At 46.9% G+C, this 17,735-nt stretch overlaps 1 protein-coding gene across 1 annotated transcript; it reads left to right on the forward strand.

Annotated features, from left to right (window-relative positions):
* The first annotated feature begins 313 nt into the window (after positions 1-313).
* Sell (selectin L) lies at positions 314-17,483 on the forward strand. The gene is made up of 9 exons (XM_047520985.1): positions 314-450; positions 1,234-1,312; positions 3,012-3,398; positions 4,296-4,403; positions 6,615-6,800; positions 7,874-8,059; positions 9,521-9,649; positions 13,400-13,418; positions 17,157-17,483. The coding sequence occupies exons 1-9, from the start codon at positions 448-450 to the stop codon at positions 17,173-17,175; spliced, it is 1,116 nt and encodes a 371-aa protein (XP_047376941.1). The 5' UTR covers positions 314-447; the 3' UTR covers positions 17,176-17,483.
* Positions 17,484-17,735: the final 252 nt, after the last annotated feature.

The raw sequence follows: 17,735 nt of genomic DNA on the forward strand, positions 1-17,735 counted from the left end.
GGAGAAGAAGGAGGAGGAGTAGGAGGAAGAGGAGGAGGAGGAGTAGGAGGAGGAGGAGGAGGAGGAGGAGGAGGAGGAGGAGGAGGAGAAAGACAACAGCAATAAGAACTATATGGGAGGGGAGAAGAGGGAGGGAAGGATGCCCAGGACAAGGAAAGAAGGGTGGAAAATGGAAGCAGGAGAGGAAGGAGAATCTAACCCCAACACCACTGTTCTCAGGGAGAGGTGATAGAGGCAGCTAAGGAAGGGGGTGGGGCAGAGGAGAGAAGAGGAGGAAGGGGAGGGAGGAGGGAGGAGGAGTGAACTGGGTGGAGAGAGGCCTGCCTGTGCCACTTGGAGCCCTCCCCACCCCCGGGCAAGCGGACTCCCCTCTGCGAGGACCCAGAGAGGCCAGGTGCTGCCTGCAGAGGCTGAGCGCTGTGGAGCCAGAGGAGGACAAGCAAAGCCATGGTGAGCCTTTGGCCTTCCAGATTTAGAGGCACAGAGAGACTCTCCTGGGCTTAGAGGCAGGTGGCGTGGGGCCAGAAACAAGTCATTTCATTTCTGATTTTAAGCATGCCAGAAACCACAAATGCTCCCAGTCTCAGAGTGCAATCCTGGGGGTTCTCCCCTCAGGTGGCGACATCCTCCCCTGCCAGTCTCTGGTGAGGTGCTTGGGTGGCCCAACGCGGAGCTGCCAGAGAAGTGTCCTCTGCAGAAAACTCGGCCCTCAGGTCTGCAGAGAGCCTGGGCCCTGTCGGGCAGATGCTCAGAAATTTATTTCTTATTTTTAAAAAATGACCTGTTTGCTTCTCTGGAGTCTGGTTATCTAATTCTCTTAGGTATTTGAGGTATTGATGCATCATGGTCAAGTGTGAGAAGACAGTGGTCAATCTAAACACCATAGGGCATTAAGTGCCAAAGAACACTTGGCCATCATGCACACCAAATATTCAGTAGTTTGACGTGAAAGTGGCATAGAAAAGCAGGCACAAAAATTACTGAAATGCAGAAGAACACGAGAGCAATAATGATCAGCAGTTTGAGACCAAAACTGAAATCAGAATGGAACAAAACTGCAGCAGGCTTGGGTTGATTTGATGTGACTTTTTCTCCCTTGTCTGGGAAATCTATGGCCGGGAACAGGGTAAATGCATATGTGTGTTTAATTTGGAACCTTAAGAAAGTTGCAGGTACCCCCTAAAGATGCTTTAAACTTGTTTCCAGTCTAATTTGTCCTGTATTTTGTTGCAGATATTTCCATGGAAATGTCAGGATGCACAGAGGGGCTTGTGGATCACCAAGTGGTGGATCTGGACAGTGCTCTGCTGGGGTATGTTGTGATACTCACACTTTGCCATGCCTTTTAACTTACGTTCAATAAAAAGATATCCACTGAGTGCTCATAGACACAGGGGAATTATTAGGTGGACATCTGTCAGTTCCATCCCTTCTGTGACCTCTCTCTTTTTCTTCAAGCCCTGGTACTTCCCCAGAACCCCAGAACCCCACCCTTGCCTGCCACAGCCTGTACTGCAGACTCCAAATCCCAACAACCCCCAAAGCCTTCGACTGAGAAGGACTGAGGTCAGGAAATCTCTGGTAGGCACTCGTGACCTGTACCTCTGTTTAGCACTGCCTTCCTCTTAATATGCCAGTGTACTTCAAGGCAATTTCTGCAGTTCCAGGGTGAACTCCTTCAGGGCAGGGGACATAGGTCCCCCGTTGGTCCTCCTCTCAGGGATGTTGTAAGTTTTCATGAGTCTTCACGATGCTCCAGCCATAGCCGGGACCCTTCCCATTCCCAGGTACATGATGTCCCCTCCCTCACCTGGACGTTCTGCTCTGACCAAGCAGGCACGCCTGGCGGCTCCTCCTGTCCCCTTACACCCAGTCGCCTGGTGACTCGGAGCCTAGCATCCCCTCATTCTCCAAGGGCTCTCTGAGTCCCTGCAATGTGCAGGCACTATTTTAGGCACTGAAGGACAGAGTGGCCAAACAGCTTCTCCCATGGTAGGGTGGGCATCGCAGCGGATGGCTGCTCCCACACAGTTCAGGGTTCCCAGGTGTCTTTGTCCACTGCTCGCGTGTTTCCGAGTCCTCTGATCAGTTCTGACATATGTGACCAAGATCAATGAGAGAACGGGACCTGAGCTGGCGTCTCTCCAAGGACCCGCCCTCCGTGACAAACAGGCGGTGGCTGTGGGGCTCTTCCCCCCTGCAGAGTAGCACTGCTCAGAGACCCCGCTGTGCCTGGCGTGGTGCACACCCTGGGGATGGTGTCTGTTGTGTGTTCTGTTCGGTTTCTTTGACACCCTCATGTTTGAAGTGCCCGTGTGTCTAAGAGGCACCAGGAGTTGAGCTGCTCTGCAGACAGAACCTGGTGCCATCAGTGTTACAGTTCTACATCACTCAGTTTGTAAAGTCGCCGTTCTCACTACGTGGTTAGGTCTATATGGCTTGTGCCAGAAGCAGCTTTCCCTGTTTAAAAAAAAGGGGGTGGGGTTTGACATAGAAAGGGTGGGAAAGTCCGTCAAGGTTCTTCCTGTTCTAATTTTGCTTCTCATTCAGGAGAAGACAGAAGAAAATGGATTCATGTATTAGGACCACAATAATACATGTTGGTATTTAGGAAGTCATCCCAGAATAAAATAGACTCTAAATATTAATGTTATATGATATTATGCTTCAATTAGTTTTAAATGATTGACAATCAATAAGACGACGAAATTTGAATTTCTAGAACATTAAAGTTCACGTGAAAGAATTTAGAGAAAAAAACTTGTTACAAAAATAGATCTAAAAAACCACCATGTTTGTATAAAGCAAAGCCATGAGGAGGAGCATCCATGTTCAAGCGGTGGTCCAGGTCCTGCTGTCCAGCGGCTGACAACTAGGCTGTGATCCCGAGCACTCACTCACCCTCTGGGCCTCAGCTCGTCATCCTGAGTGGCAGGCTCAGCCTGGATGAGAGGTGGTCTCTTCTCAGCTGAAACACTCTGAGTAGACATGCTTCCTGCTCTGTCTTTCAGAATTCCTGGCCCATCATGGAACGGACTGTTGGACTTACCATTATTCGGAAAAGCTCATGAATTGGCAAAGTGCTAGAAAGTTCTGCCAGGAAAATTACACGGATTTAGTTGCCATACAAAATAAGGGAGAAATTGAGTATCTGGAGAAGACAGTGCCCTTCAACCGTCATTACTACTGGATAGGAATCCGGAAGATAGGGAATACATGGACATGGGTGGGAACCAACAAGCCTCTCACTGCAGAAGCCGAGAACTGGGGAACCGGGGAGCCCAACAACAAGAAATCCAAAGAGGACTGCGTGGAGATCTACATCAAGCGGACAAGAGACTCCGGCAAGTGGAATGACGATGCCTGCCACAAACGAAAGGCGGCCCTCTGCTACACAGGTGGGTGACCAGACTGGGCTGGAGTGGTCAGACCTGCGCCATGCAAGGGCTGGAGGGCAGCGGGAGCTAGTTCACCTGACCTCCTTCCCATCCTCAGCTAGGCTTGGTCGGGTCACTTCTGAGCGTTTCTGGTGAGTGAAGCCAGGTCCTACACCCCCCCGCCATACCCCTAATTCAAGTACACCCAGGTGCTAAGTACATTATGTGGGAGGCAGGTAGGAAGAGCAGACAGCCAGGGCCCCTGCTGGAGGGCAGGGGGTGGACACCAAGAGCAGAGGCTGTCTGAGCGTGTGGCTCACATCGCCGGTGTCGTCCTTGTAAAGCAGGAGCCTGGGTTCTACGCTGCCTCCTGGCCTCCCGCTCACTGATTCTGGGTAGCACAGCACTGCACAGTCTGGTGACTACAACAGCCCCAGCACAGCCAGGAATTTTCCGGATCGCATTTCAGCAGTGAGCATGGTCCATTTGGTCTCTTATAAACTGGAACCTCTGCTGCTTTAGAAAGCTTGAACTTTTTATCTTAGTGCTCTCCATAAAGGAAGCGTTCCAAGCACAGGCAGAGATGAGTGAGGCCCAGCCTTCATGCCCCCGCTCACTACACAGAAAGCAAGCCATTTCAAGAGTGTCGGTGAAAGCAGCCTGAGCAACTCCCCAGAGGCCAGAGCGTTACTCTCAGGGAGTTCACTCTAAGAGCATATATGTGTCCTGGGCCGTATGGCTAGCATATTCTCTAAATTGAAATTTTAGCATCCGATTATTATGCAAAAGTGCTTTGAACATAGAAATAAACCTTTCCTGCTTATTAAAATAGTCCTGGACAGTTACCTATGACTGAACAAATGACTATTAATCCTGAAAAGCAGTCCATTGAAATACTTTTTCTCTGACCTCTTGAAGCTTCCTGCCAGCCTGGGTCATGCAGTGGCCATGGAGAATGTGTGGAGACCATCAACAATCACACCTGCAGCTGTGATGCTGGACACTACGGGCCCCAGTGTCAGTTTGGTAAGCCCTTCCAATTCCTTTGCTTCTTCCTTTGGGAGTCCCAGGACTCACTGTAGCTTATGATGGAATTTGGTTGGGATGAAATGATACTAGCCGTTCTGAGAAATGGGAAGTTGTGGTCAGAAATTGCAATGCATTTTCTGCAAAGATTTCACAAGGCAGTGTGAAGTGGTTTTGTTTAGTTTAGTTTTGTTTTTGTAGTGGGGATTGAACCCAAGGGTTCTTTACCACTGAGCTACATCCCCAGCCCTTTTTATTTCTTATTTTAAGACAGGATCTTTTACTAAGTTGCTGAGTGTCTTGCTAAATTGCTGAGACTGGCCTCAAACTTGCAGTCCTTCTGCCTCAGCCTCCAAAGTCTCTGAGATTATAGGTTTGTGACACCATTCCACAAGAAACCACAAGAAACCAGGCATGGAGTGATAGCACTGAGCTCCACAGTAAGGGGCCAGGCGAGGCTGACTCCAGTTCTCAGGGACTCACAATCTGTGAACTTGGTGGATTAATGGAATCTGAAGTCTGAAAGCAACTGTACCATTTACCATTAGGAGAGAGAGTTACCCAGAAGGTAATCTCTCGTTTTTACAAAGTGATGACGAGGAACGCCAAAGAGAGAAGTTCATGTTGGTACACAGCGCATGTCAGAGATGCATAATAGCAAATTCTACATGTTCATTTGTGCTAAGTGTTTCAGGAGAACATAACGGGAAATCTATGTGTAATCTTCCCCTACAGGGTTTTGGTTAGTTAAGGGAAATCTTATTTGTTCACAGTTCCTCGACTGTGATGGAACCCAAGACAAGCTGCAGTGAGCCTAGAGACTGGAGCCGCCTAGTGAAGGAGGCCGGCCGTATCTGCACTGAGAGGCCCTGGGGTCTTCCATGGGCATCTGGGCAGTTATCCCAGAAGCACAGGGGAGAGACTGGGGACAGAAAGAGAGAAGGTGGAGAGGCTCTTCCTGGTCTTGGTTAGTCACTCAGAGCAAGAGGTGGCAATGAAAAGGAGAGAAGGCACAGGTTAAAGTCAGGCTTTGACCCAGTCACCCATGGAAGGAGGCACGCAGTACTCTGGAAGCTGTTGGTCATCTCAGAATGTTGTACGTGCCTGATGTATAAAATAGAAAGTTATTGAAAAAGCAATATTTGTAAATAATAATGACTTAAATTCAAAATGAATTGGAATATCAGCCCACCGGAATAGATGTAGTTCATTTCCTTTAATCTCTGAGCCAGTACACCTACCTGATATTTTACTCCTGTTCTAGAACTTGATTTTTCAAACCTTACATAATGGTATTCCTGTTCCTCTCCTTTCAAACATTTTAGGTATGTTTTTGTCTTGCTTTCCATCGAACTATTCTTTTCTGGTTCTTTTTCTACCTAACATCATTCTTCTGTGTTCCTACGTAGGCAGTAATCCCAATCCTACTACTATTAATCCTCAAATTCTGTCTTTTGCCTTTGGCTTTTCTGACTACATGTTCTTTGTGGTCAAACGTGCTGACTTTTGTGGACCCACAGATTTCTCTTTGGACTGACCAATCTGTCTCTAGCTCTAAATATGCTAAGGATTTCTTTGGGGATGTCCAAAAGAATATGAAGTCCATTGTCCCATCTGGCTTTACTTTTTGCAATTCTTATGTCAGTTTGAGATTGACCGTGCTCTTGAGATGGACATGGGACCACTGTGTACATGGGTACTGTGAGCCTCTCACCTGCCCCAGTGTTTGTGCAAGGTAATCCACACCAATATTCGGAACTCAGGATTTCCCAATTTTTCTCCTACCTGTTTACCCTTATATCATTGCCACATTCTCTTTTTCCTAAAAGACTGTAATAGTTCACAAGATGAGCTCCCCAACTTTAAATTAGCTCCCCTCAAATGTATCACTCATGCCATAGGCAGGGAGGTATTCATTAAATCCTATCTTTCTCCCTAGATTCATCTCACCTCCTCATTCCCTTCCTGCTGGTAACATCAAAATGCTTATTCTCCACTTACCAAAGAGCCTTGGTATCTCACGGACTCTGCTTATGGCCCTGTCTATCATTCTGTAAACGGTTAACACAACTCATCATCTTGAAAATGTAGTGCAGGAGTTTGTTTCAGAAATATTTCTTTGGACTCCAAGACAGACACATGGCTATTAAGTGGCTATCATATCCATCAGCCCCTCTGAACCGTCCTCACGCTTCTCTTTCCTTACTGAAGTGGTCCAGTGTGCGGCTTTGGAGACCCCGGAGCTGGGCAGCATGGTCTGCACTCACCCTTTTGGGACCTTCAGCTTTGGCTCACAGTGTGCCTTCAACTGCTCTGAGGGAACACACCTAGCTGGGATGGAGGAAACACGCTGTGGCCCTTTTGGGAACTGGTCATCTCTAGAACCAACCTGTCATGGTGAGTAACTTCAGAGAAGAGGTTTGACCACGGTCCTCCTAGGTTTACAGTCTGAGAAGGTGCAGCAGAGTCTTGCTAAGAAATCTGCATTCTCTTAGGACTGCATTGTAACCTTGAATTGTGCTGTGATGCTTTCCAAAGGGGTTATTCTTACTTAAATTAAACAGAGCCCCCCCAAAACAAAAAAAAAATGGTCTCAAAAACCATGTGTCACTATACAACATGATTAACAGCAATACAAAACAGCAATATTGTATTTTTTATTTGTCTCATTGCCATTGCATGAGCTATCAGTCTTGCTTTAGAATTAAATTTTATTCCTCTCCTCTCATTTATTTCTATTGGTGGAGTCTTACTTTACATGAATCAACTTTCTTCCCAGAGGTGAGGTCTTTCTTGCTTTTTTAATTTGGTGTTTCTTAAGAGTATCTTTATCTTTTTCTGTCACTCAAACTCTCAGGTGGATAACTGCTCTGAAAAACAAACCAATCTCTTCATCTTTTTACATTTGAAATCCTGGGGGTTTTTATTTTCTTTTGGTCTGTCAGGATTAGCCCCACATGGGAGAATATTGGTGGTTGTATGTACTTGGGAAGTTCTACATTTATACTCCTCAATCACTAGTTTAAGTAGTTCAATTCACAAAAGAAATATCAACATCCTTTATCAAAATCCTAGAACGAAATTGTCCCAACTCCCAATTTTTACAGAATTGGGATTTTGCAGAACTGGGATGGTTTTCAAAGCTTCCTGGGTGGGCTTTACAACAGGAGAGAAGGTGGAGATTCTGCACGTTCATGAGGGTATTCCAGGGACTCTTAGGCAGAGGCGTGTGGCCTAGTGCTTCATCAGGGCTGCCAAGCCACCATGCTGGGCTTCATCCTCGACCTGTCACTCATCATCATCTCAAGAAGACAGTCAGGAAGCATGACCAGAAGTAGCGTCTAGAAATGAGGACTCCTACAGACATGTGGATGACCTTAAGTCAGGCAGCTTGGGCTAAAAGTCTTCGGCCAAAGGAGAGTTCTCTGCTCAAAAACACTATCTTGAGTTCTCTTTCTTTTCCACTGAAGTGATCCAGTGTGAGCCTCCAACAGCACCTGACCTGGGGTCCATGGACTGCACTCACCCTCTGGCCAACTTCAGTTTTACCTCCACGTGCACCTTCAGCTGCTCAGAGGGAACTGAGCTAATTGGGGAGAAGAGAACCGTTTGTGGATCATCTGGACTCTGGTCCAGTCCTCCTCCGATATGTCAACGTAAGTTTGCCCAATACACAGAAGACTTCAAGATGGGGTGATGGACACACAGATGCAGGGACACATACTAAAGTCGACATTTCATTTTGCTAACTAGAAGTTTGTCCACATTAACTTACTATAAAGTGCTTGGCTGTCCTTGTCTCCTCCTCTAGTGACAAACATTTCTTTTTTCATTCTCAACTCTTCCTGCCTTAACTCTTAAAGATGAAACCTGCTGTCTCTAGTGAATTACCTCTTCTGCATTGCTCTGTTCCTCTACAATCTGACTTCTCCGTCAGTCCCTTGCAATGCCTCCTCAGAGGTCACCCAGGGCCACCTAATTCCCCAAATCATAGACTCTTCTCACTTGTCACTCAGCTGATGTCTCCCAAGTCTGAGCATGAGCAGGAGTGTGCCTTCTTCACCTTCATCTTTCCTCCACCTGACAGGTGCCCCCAACACTCGCTGGATCAAAGGCACATTCAATTAGCATAGGAGACAAGGCACGATGTCTGCCCCACACGCCATCTGCACGGGTGACAGGGGCCTTCTCAGGGTGGGATCTGCAGAAGCCACTAGAGAAGAGAAGCTGAGCTCTGTGTGTCTAGTGTGGAGTGAGGCAGGCAGCAGAGGGTGGCAGGGAGGCCTCTGAGCGTCAGGTTGTCGGGTACATTTGCTCTGTGGCCTGGCAAGTGTCCATTCCCTGACCTTCCTCAAGTCAACGGGTGCCTCTGGGAACCGGAGACTCCTCTGCATCCTCTGAGTGTGGGATGGAGGCACCGTGAAAGGGGTCGGCAAAGCAGTGTGAGGACCAAGGGCCCCGGTCGGACCCTGTGCCAAGATGGGGAAGGAGCCTCCTTCAGCAGGAGGTATGCAGGGCAGGTTTCCCACTTAGGACTTTGACAATAAGCGCCAGCAAATGAACTGAGTTTACATTCACGAAGCCTGTGTAGCGAGTCCTCTTCATTTTGGTGAAGGAGGTGGAGGGACGTGGCGGGTCTGCACAGTTGATGGGTCAGTGCAGGTCCTTGGCACACAAACACGTGCTGCTCGTTTCTCCACGTCTGCTTTATAGTAAGAGCAGCAGTAGTTTCCGTTGACAAGTTGCCCAGGTCAAATCCTTGGCTTCTCTTGTTCCTGAAGTTGCATATGACCTTGTAGATCTTCTCTGTGTTGGAGGTCCAACCATAGACCGAGGCCCTGGAGCTAAATACAGTGACAACCGTTCCTTGCCAAGATTTTGTCTCCATTCCCAGGAATCCCACCAGTCCTCCCTGGGGGACTGAGACTCTGGGCATTGGGCTAGAGGCTGGGCCGGTCTGCCTCTGCGGTAGACTCTGGGGACTTCCCATGCATCCCTGTGTGAAGAGCATCGGTGGCTGTAATGGGAAGGCAGGAGGAACAATGCCAAGAATCCTGAGCTGCAGGGAGGCCGAGATGCTTGCGGCCTCACTCTGTGCCTTACTGCCTCTGTTGCAGAATCAGACAGAAGTTTCTCAATGATAAAGGAAGGTGACTATAATCCCCTCTTCATACCAGTGGCCGTCATCGTCACTGCATTCTCTGGGCTGGCGTTTATCATTTGGCTGGCGAGGCGATTAAGAAAAGGTATGTGAATTTAAATACCTATACAGTTTTAAAGTGAAAAAAGAAAGAAAGGAAGAAAGACTCCCACAGGAAATTAAGTGTAATGGATTCCTCTGAAGCAGATGCCAAGCTTAAGGTGCTATACATCAGTGCCTGGAGACATGTGAATCCGCCCAGGACACAACTCCAGCAAAACAGGCTGGCTGCGTGCTGGGCGTGTGACTCGGTGGTACAGCACTCCTCTCGCACGTGAGAGGCACTGGGTGATCCTCAGCACCACATATAAATAAATAAATAAAATATAGGTACTAAAATTCTTTAAACAGCAACAAAAACAACCAGGCTGGCTGGTTTTTTTTTTCAGGCAAACTGTTGAACATGCCCACTGTCCCCTGCCCCTTGCTAGTGTGAAAACCACTACACAAGATAGTCTACTAGTTCTTCACTCTCATTTAATTCAGAAAAAAGGAAGCCTCCCTGAGCCTGCGTGCCTCTGATTTCAGTCTTACAGTTGCACTAGGAAGTGATCCTGATGTCCACTAGGATTACAGGTGCTGATCTCAGAGGCCTGACTTCTTGAAGAGTCCCAGTCCTGTCTGGCTCTGGACTTGTGGGAGCTGCACGGTCCTGGGGAGAAACCCCCTGTCTTCCCCCTGCTGTCTATCCACCAAGGCCACAGCTGGAGACAAGTACTCCACGCACACCTTCCCTCCAGCCTGGGCTGGAGAGAGGGCAGAGCAGGACTGCCCTGAGCAGCTACCGTCTGCTGCCTGGATTGGGGTCCAACACCAGCACAGAGGTACACAGGGTCACTCCCCTTGCCCCCGCCCCCAGAGTGTCCACCCCTGAAGGTGGGACCAACAGTCTGCACCAGGCCTTGGGTGGACACTGCACATTTGGCCAGACTTACTTGGCAGAACCATTCAAAACTGAACAACTCACAGGCATGGGGCAGCCTTTAAGATACACCTGTTTCAAGTTCAGGGGCCATGGACAACTTCAAAACAAGTGCAGATCAACTCCTCTGTGCTATCTGTGGCATCAACTGATTGACATTTAAATTTCCCTTCCTTCAAATAAGGTGGCATGTATTCTGTTCACTGAACATGCTATGTCAAGGTTGCCCTGCCTGCACTGGCAATTCCAGGAATTGTATCATCCAGTCCCTAATGGTCTCGCACTATGATCCAATCGTGATCCATATTGAAGGAGTTGCCAGATTCATTTTCTCACCAACACGAAAGACAACAGAGGGGGCACTATCTGTGTGGAAGAACCTCATTAACTAAAACCTGAGAGCACTGAGCTGTCACAGTGTCCACTCCTGTGGCTGTACATTCCGGGAGCCTGGATTCCACCATCATAAGCTCTATACCAAGTCCCTCAGTACTTGGGAGAAGAAGAGTGACAGTTGTCTGTCACCACTGACCGTTCCTTCCATGGAGACTTCGAAGCCTGACTTCACTGTCCTTTCTTCCTTCCTGCCTTTGTGATGGTGGCAGAGCTGAAGGGCTGGAGAATAGAGCGTTAATTGTACCCTGTGCCCTGCTCTGGGATGTGGTGGCTATTATCTCAGTAACTTCAGGGACTTTGGCACTGAAAGTCACCTTTGTAAGGAGGATGCTTGTCTCCAGTTTTCTTAGTTTTTAGGCAACATTTGTTAGAATCTGAAGAACAGAATCAAGGTCATGCGTTTTTCACGAGGGGTTAGCTGGCTAAGACTCTTGTATAAGCAAGGTGAGAAAAGCAGTAGGATCGTTTTGTGAGTTTTTTTTTTTTTTTACCTGGGAGTCATTTCTGTACAAGATCTCAAACTGATAACTTAAAAACTGCATGCCCTGCTGTGGGAATCAGTGTGGGGCAAACAGGAAACAGATAACGGGCACTTAGGCTAGTTACAGTTATGCCACCAAGAGACAGAGCCCCAGAGATCACTGACACTGTAGGAGAGGCAGAGTTAATGCAACATGTAGATGGTCTCATTTGTGAATCGTCTTCCAGGATCTCCGACTTTCATGTAAATGACTTTGTCTTTCAAAGTTAATTGTAAGCTTGTTCTTTAAAACACAAAGGATATTTTTCCTATAGAGATCATGTTAGAAATGGTAGCTTGGTCCCTAGCCTCAATTCACAGACCTTTAGCTAATGCATTTACAAGAATAAAAGTAAAAAATAATTAAGCTTTCTGTATATATATTCTTTCAAGAATTTTCTATTTTTTTGGATTCCGAAAACTTAAGATGAGGACAAATGACCATTTAGAGCATGCTGGTCAATGAAGTGACCCCTGTCCTTCTCTCTCTTTTGGAAGCTCTGAACCTTGCACTGCTCCTCCCTAGGAGTCTTGGTATCCAGACTGTAGCTCTCTTCTCTTGGAAAGGAGGACGGAGGGCTCCCAAAATCTGCCATCCTGCCTGAGGCTCACCCACACACTGCTCCTGACCCCATCGTTCCCTGAGAAGTCACCACCACTAGCCACTTGGCAAAGAGGACATAGAGCCAACGATGTTTTAGGCCAAATCTCCAAAATCTCTGATCAGCAGGGACCAGGGTCAGAAATCAGACTCCCATCCAGATATGTTCCCCAAAGCCCTAACCTTTATATTCACAAGATTGTTCTTTTCAGAATTTGAATTTTCCACCTGACCCAACACACATGAGCATGAAACTGAACACATGGCCCCTTAGTTCCCTTTTCTTCAAAAAGAAACCCTCTCAGTAGGAACATATTTTTTGGTCATCTATTATTGATTCACTTTTCCTAAAAGACATATACATTTCTATGAAGATAAACAAACGGAACTTGAGGTTAATTCGAACTTGATTCTCCCTGATCAAGTGAATTTGGTCCATGTCATCAGCAGGCTGAGTTATGGCAGAAAAGATTTAAAGTTGTAATCCCTAACACTCAAAAGGATTAAAACAGTAACTGAGTATTGTCTGCGAAAAGCCCTGGCAGAGACACTTTGAGGAAGCAGCAATTATTGTGCCCCTTTTGCAGGTGAAGAAATTGTGGCTTATAGAGAATGAGTAGCTGTTCAAAAACACCACACTACATACAGGTGGCAAAATAGGGTTTGCACCTGGGTGGGGCGACTAGTGTGCCAGCTTACAACCACTGAAACGTGTGGCCCCACCCCCACCATTCTGTGTCTTCCAAGAGCTCGCTCTATTTCCTTTTCTTTTGCTTGATTTCCTCTAGACCCCAACTCTGCAGATCATTCATTAATTTGCTTATTTATATTCTGCTATTTTCCCAAAGAATGTAAGACAGCTTACAGAATACATTCAACACAGTAAATTAGAATTAGCTAAAAATATTGGGAATCCAGGGTTAAGTTAGGACACAAAAATGTGTGTTGCAAAGTCCTACACACTCAAGAAGAGAGGTTCTCGGCTCTGGCCCTAGGTTTCCTTGAGGAAATCAAAAGCAGCACGACTAGGTCCAACAGATCACTGTGTTTGTGCAGTGAAATGTCAGCTACTCAGGCACTGCAATGCAATTCCTAGTGACAAGACCAGAGAGAGTCTCTTATGCATCCCATTGGGGAGAGGCTGAGACGCAATGGCACACACCACTGTTTGAATTAGAGCATTAACCAGAGCCTCAAGTTCCTCCAGACACATGTGGGGGTCCACCTGACAAAAGCATGGTATGCCTCAACAGGCATTCTTGAGGGTAGGAATATCCCCTCTCCCTTAGTTCAAAAATTGAAATTGTGTACTTTTTGCTAATAAAATTTCTCCATTTTCTTTTCTTTTTTTTTTTAGGCAAGAAATCTCAGAAATGGTAAGTCTTTATCAATGAGGAGTTTCTATATCTGTTGATCCCTTCTCTGCTTTTCTTCAAACACTTCCTGATATAGCTAGTCACACTGACCCCATAACTAGTTATTTACATGGGGGGGGTCTCATCTAAATAAAATTTCCAGGTACAGTGCTCAATCAGTAACGTCCCTTGAAATCTGTTTTTTTTTTTTTTTTTTTTTTTTTTTTTGTACTAGTGCAGCAGAATGGATAAATGAGTAAGTAAAATTTTATTTTGAGGGGCGTTTTTCCTGATCATCCCTGAATTTCTTTAAGGGTTAGAAGCATTTGGCTATGTTTTTCCTTGTGCTGTCTGAACACACTCATGGAGACTACATGCGATCTCTGAGAAACTCTCCATTCCACAAGTACTTACTGAGCAACTAATACGCCCCAGGTCTTAGGAAGAATGTACATTCCCAGACTCAAAACTGTGACTCTAATAATAAGCACTGATCTTCAGAAATGTAGAAAAGATAGGGAGCATGAATTCTAAATACAGTTTTTCCAAAGATGCAATCCCTCCCTCTCTCTCGCTCATATATATATATATATATATATATATATATATATTTTTTTTTTTTTTTTTTTTTTACTTTGGTCTTAAATCTTCAATCTTCAAATTGGAGACAGCACAGTGAGGCAGGTTAATGAGGTAAGAAGAGGTAGGATCAACTGAATGTGGTGCCTAATTGGCAGAAAGACACAGAGAAAGCGAGCAGAGTCCAGGAAGCTGCATGAGGCTGACTGGGGACTACTGGCGGGTGGTGCTGTTTGTGCTGAGAACTCGAGGGAAGGAGCAGTTTGGGAGGTGACCATCACAAGTTCAGGTCTCACCTGCTGAGCGTCAGTGTCCGTGCTCCCCCACGGTGCGCTGGGTCTGTGCCAGCACAAGGGGCAGGATGTGGATTCGGGGGTTCTCTCCTTTCAGAAAGTGACGACCATCGGAGGAGGGTGCACAGTCACCCAGGGACAGTGTGAGCGCGGGAAAGGAAGAGGGCCTGGGAGAGGGCGGGAGCCAGAGGACCATGGGTATCTAAGTCGGCTGAGGGAAGGTGAGGACAGGTGGCCAGAGCAAGGTGAGAGAGTCGGGGCCACAGATCTAAGGAAGAAGGAAGTGGAAATGGCCTCGGTGTGGCGGGAGAACCAGCAAGTGCCCAGGGGCTATGCCATGGCATCCTGGGGACAGCGTTGCCCGTGCAGACACCACGACGGAGTCCGAGGGCAAAGGGTGTAGCAGCCACTTGGGAGGAGGAGGCGGAGGCAGAACGTGTACCTGTGTACTTTCAAGTCTGGCTCTCAAGGGGAGCCGTGGGGATAACTGGGTGGGAACGCAGGCCAGTGGAGAGTCTTCTCTTCTGTTTAATGACCCTGTCTTGTCTTCAATGGTGTAGATGGCATCTTAGTAAGAAAGGGGTCTCTTCTGGGGGCTGGCCTCCCTATCTCTGTGGCAGGAAACCCGCAAGATATAAGATTTCTTTCATGTTCCCACCCACCGAGTGAAAGTCTTTTCTGGCACAATCTACCCAGAGCTATTTTCTGGCCACAGGAACCACCTGTGTTAATTGTCTTTGGGTGGAAGCTGACAATTCTAATTTTTTTTTTTTAATGTCTGTGGGGGACAGAAATAACTGCTAGCTGGGAGACTATTAACATTAAGTTAATTACCAAGTTAAGCAAATTGCCATATTAGGTTTAAGGGTTCAATGATTTTTACAGTGGTCCATTTATAAGCTGTTTATTGAACACTTTCATGTTGGAATAGTACTAAGATTGACCAAGAGGAGTAATCCCTTGAACCTGATCTCAGGGAGATTATTATCTGGGTAGTCGAGATAAGAAATGTAGAAAGAAATTAGAAAAATACAAAGCAGAGTATGGTAATGACCACTGAATTTTGTATTTGAAAAATGAAAGATCACTGGGTTTGGTGATCACACAAAAACTTTGTGTAGAAGGTGGACTCTGAGTTGCTTTTGATGGATGGATAGGCTTGGAGTCATAGAGTGATTTGAGAAGACGTTCTCGAGGAGGGAAATGCCGTGAACAGTGGTCTGGTGGTGTAAGCGTGAGCACGCGCAGGGCAGCAAGTGGAGCTGGCTGGAGCCCAGGGTCATTGAGGAGCTGTGGGGGAAGAGCCGGGAGCAAAGAATGGCTTCTGTGTGTTGACAGCTTCCCCACGTGTTCTGGAAGAACCTGGCAGCTGCACAGCGGCCTCAGGACACCTTTTATTATTCACCAGAGTGACCTTGATTCATAGAATCACAGAATTTTAAATCTGGAAATAATGCTGGTAAACATCATCTCCAAACTATTCATATTTGAACTTAAAATTAAGTAGCACTTCTGTAGGCCTTGACTAGTGACAGAATTGAACTTTTATCAGATATTAATTCTACGTTCTGTATAGAATTACATATGAAATGACTGAATACGGCCTGCAAGCCTTTGGAAGAGGTACTATTAATACCCCCATGACAGTAAAGGAACAGGCACGGGGGCGACAATAGCTAGCCTGAGGTCACTGAATCAATGGCAGAGCAGAGCCCGGTATGCCCATGGGTCCAGAGGGCCTGTTCTTTACCCTTGGGCTTCTAGAACTCAGGACTCTGGGCTCCCAGGTTAGAGTTGTCAGTCTAGCTGTAAGATGCCCTCCTCTTGCAGTAATGTGATTTTTTTTTACACTAAACTGTTGTGTGATGGCGCTGAGGAAGGGTGGGGTGGAAGAGTTAGGGTGTTTCCAGAAGGAGCCTAAGGTGAAATGACATCGCCACAGGTGCTCTGTGCCATTTTTAAGCCCTGGAGTGGACTCTCACAGTCCTTGGTGCACACTCCTGTTAACTGGGCTGGTGAATGAAGGACTCTCTGGGCATTTGTGGTTTTGATTCACGCTGGTTATTTTGATTCTTCTGAGATGTTTGTCACCTCATTTGGTTTCTAGTGTCTAAATTCTACCTGGGTGAAAGCTACACCCAAGATACACAGGAAGATATGATGCCAACCTCAGAGGAGGGCACGTGTGGGCCTGTTTTCAGAAACATTTTTATCTCTGTTGGTGAGCATGTTCGCAGCTGCTGAACTGTGGTTTACCTGACAGTTCATCGTGAGACCGAAGCCTCAGAATCTAGTTCTCCTTTGAAAGGTGCTGAGACTACCAAATTTGGTTCTCCCCACCCTTTCCATAAATGAGAGTTGTAAAACACCAAAAGAAGAGGCATTTAATTCAGAAAACAAAATTTGTCAGCATCTCCATGAGGCTTATGCCACCGTAATCAGGCCTTTAGAGCTACCGCCATTCCTTCCTGATCTTTGATCTGCTCTGACTTCACTTTCCGGCTGAGCGTGCTGTCTTTCACATCCCTGGCAAGCAGTGTGCTCCGGACTCACGGATCTGGAGGCAAGGTTCTGAACCAGGCCTTCCTCCAGCTGTGGCCAGTGGGCCAGCAGCACGAGTATCACTGGGGAGCCTCTTGGAGATGCAGAACCTCAGGCCCCACCCAGACCTATCAGTCATAGTTGGTATTTTAACCTGAAAGCGAGAAATGTGGCTCTGGGACGCTTCCCGTTTGCCTTAAAATAGCCCACTTCTTGTCCGAAATTTCCAGCTGAGAGCATTTCCTTTCTCCTACTCTTAGCACTGGTGAATATTTACCTTTGCTGCTGACATTTTAACTTGTGCAAGTTCAAGCTCCCTAGTTTATGCTTTTCTGCTTTTTTCCAGCATGGATGGTTCATACTAACCCACCCTGTGAAAGAAGCTCCTGAGGCACTGAAGACGTGGCCCTTCAGAGAGGCTCCGCAGGAAGGGCACAGGGCGTTCCCTACGGCGCACCTGGAAGAATTTCCACGTGGCAACAGCTCCTTCTGCTCTCATTTTGCCCCTTATTCAACCCCTGGCTCCGATCCCCCCATAGTTGTTAATATGGCTCAGTCTTTTAATATCTTCTCTTTGGGGAAACAATAGGGTAAAGCATTGTTATGGATATTAAGACCCCTGACATTGTTCTTTCCTAACTCGTTTCAATTAAAAGCTCTACCTGATGACACCTACAAATGTAGTGAGAATCCTCTACGTGTGACCACAGCCTCAGCTCTCTTGCAGATCAGGCTTCATCTCCTCTGTCTTCTGTGCATCTGTGGGGACACTCTTAGGCAAATTCATGAAACTAATGTTTGATGCTTTCCCACTGCAGTAAACCAGAAGGGCTCTGCTCAAGCCGAAGGGCCCCACTGCACTGTATTCTGCCTGTGTGAGCAGAGCCACCCTATCCAGCCACCTGCAGCCTCCCCACCTCCTGGG

This window comes from Sciurus carolinensis, chromosome 12 (assembly GCF_902686445.1).
Source record: "Sciurus carolinensis chromosome 12, mSciCar1.2, whole genome shotgun sequence".
Lineage (NCBI taxonomy): Eukaryota > Metazoa > Chordata > Mammalia > Rodentia > Sciuridae > Sciurus > Sciurus carolinensis.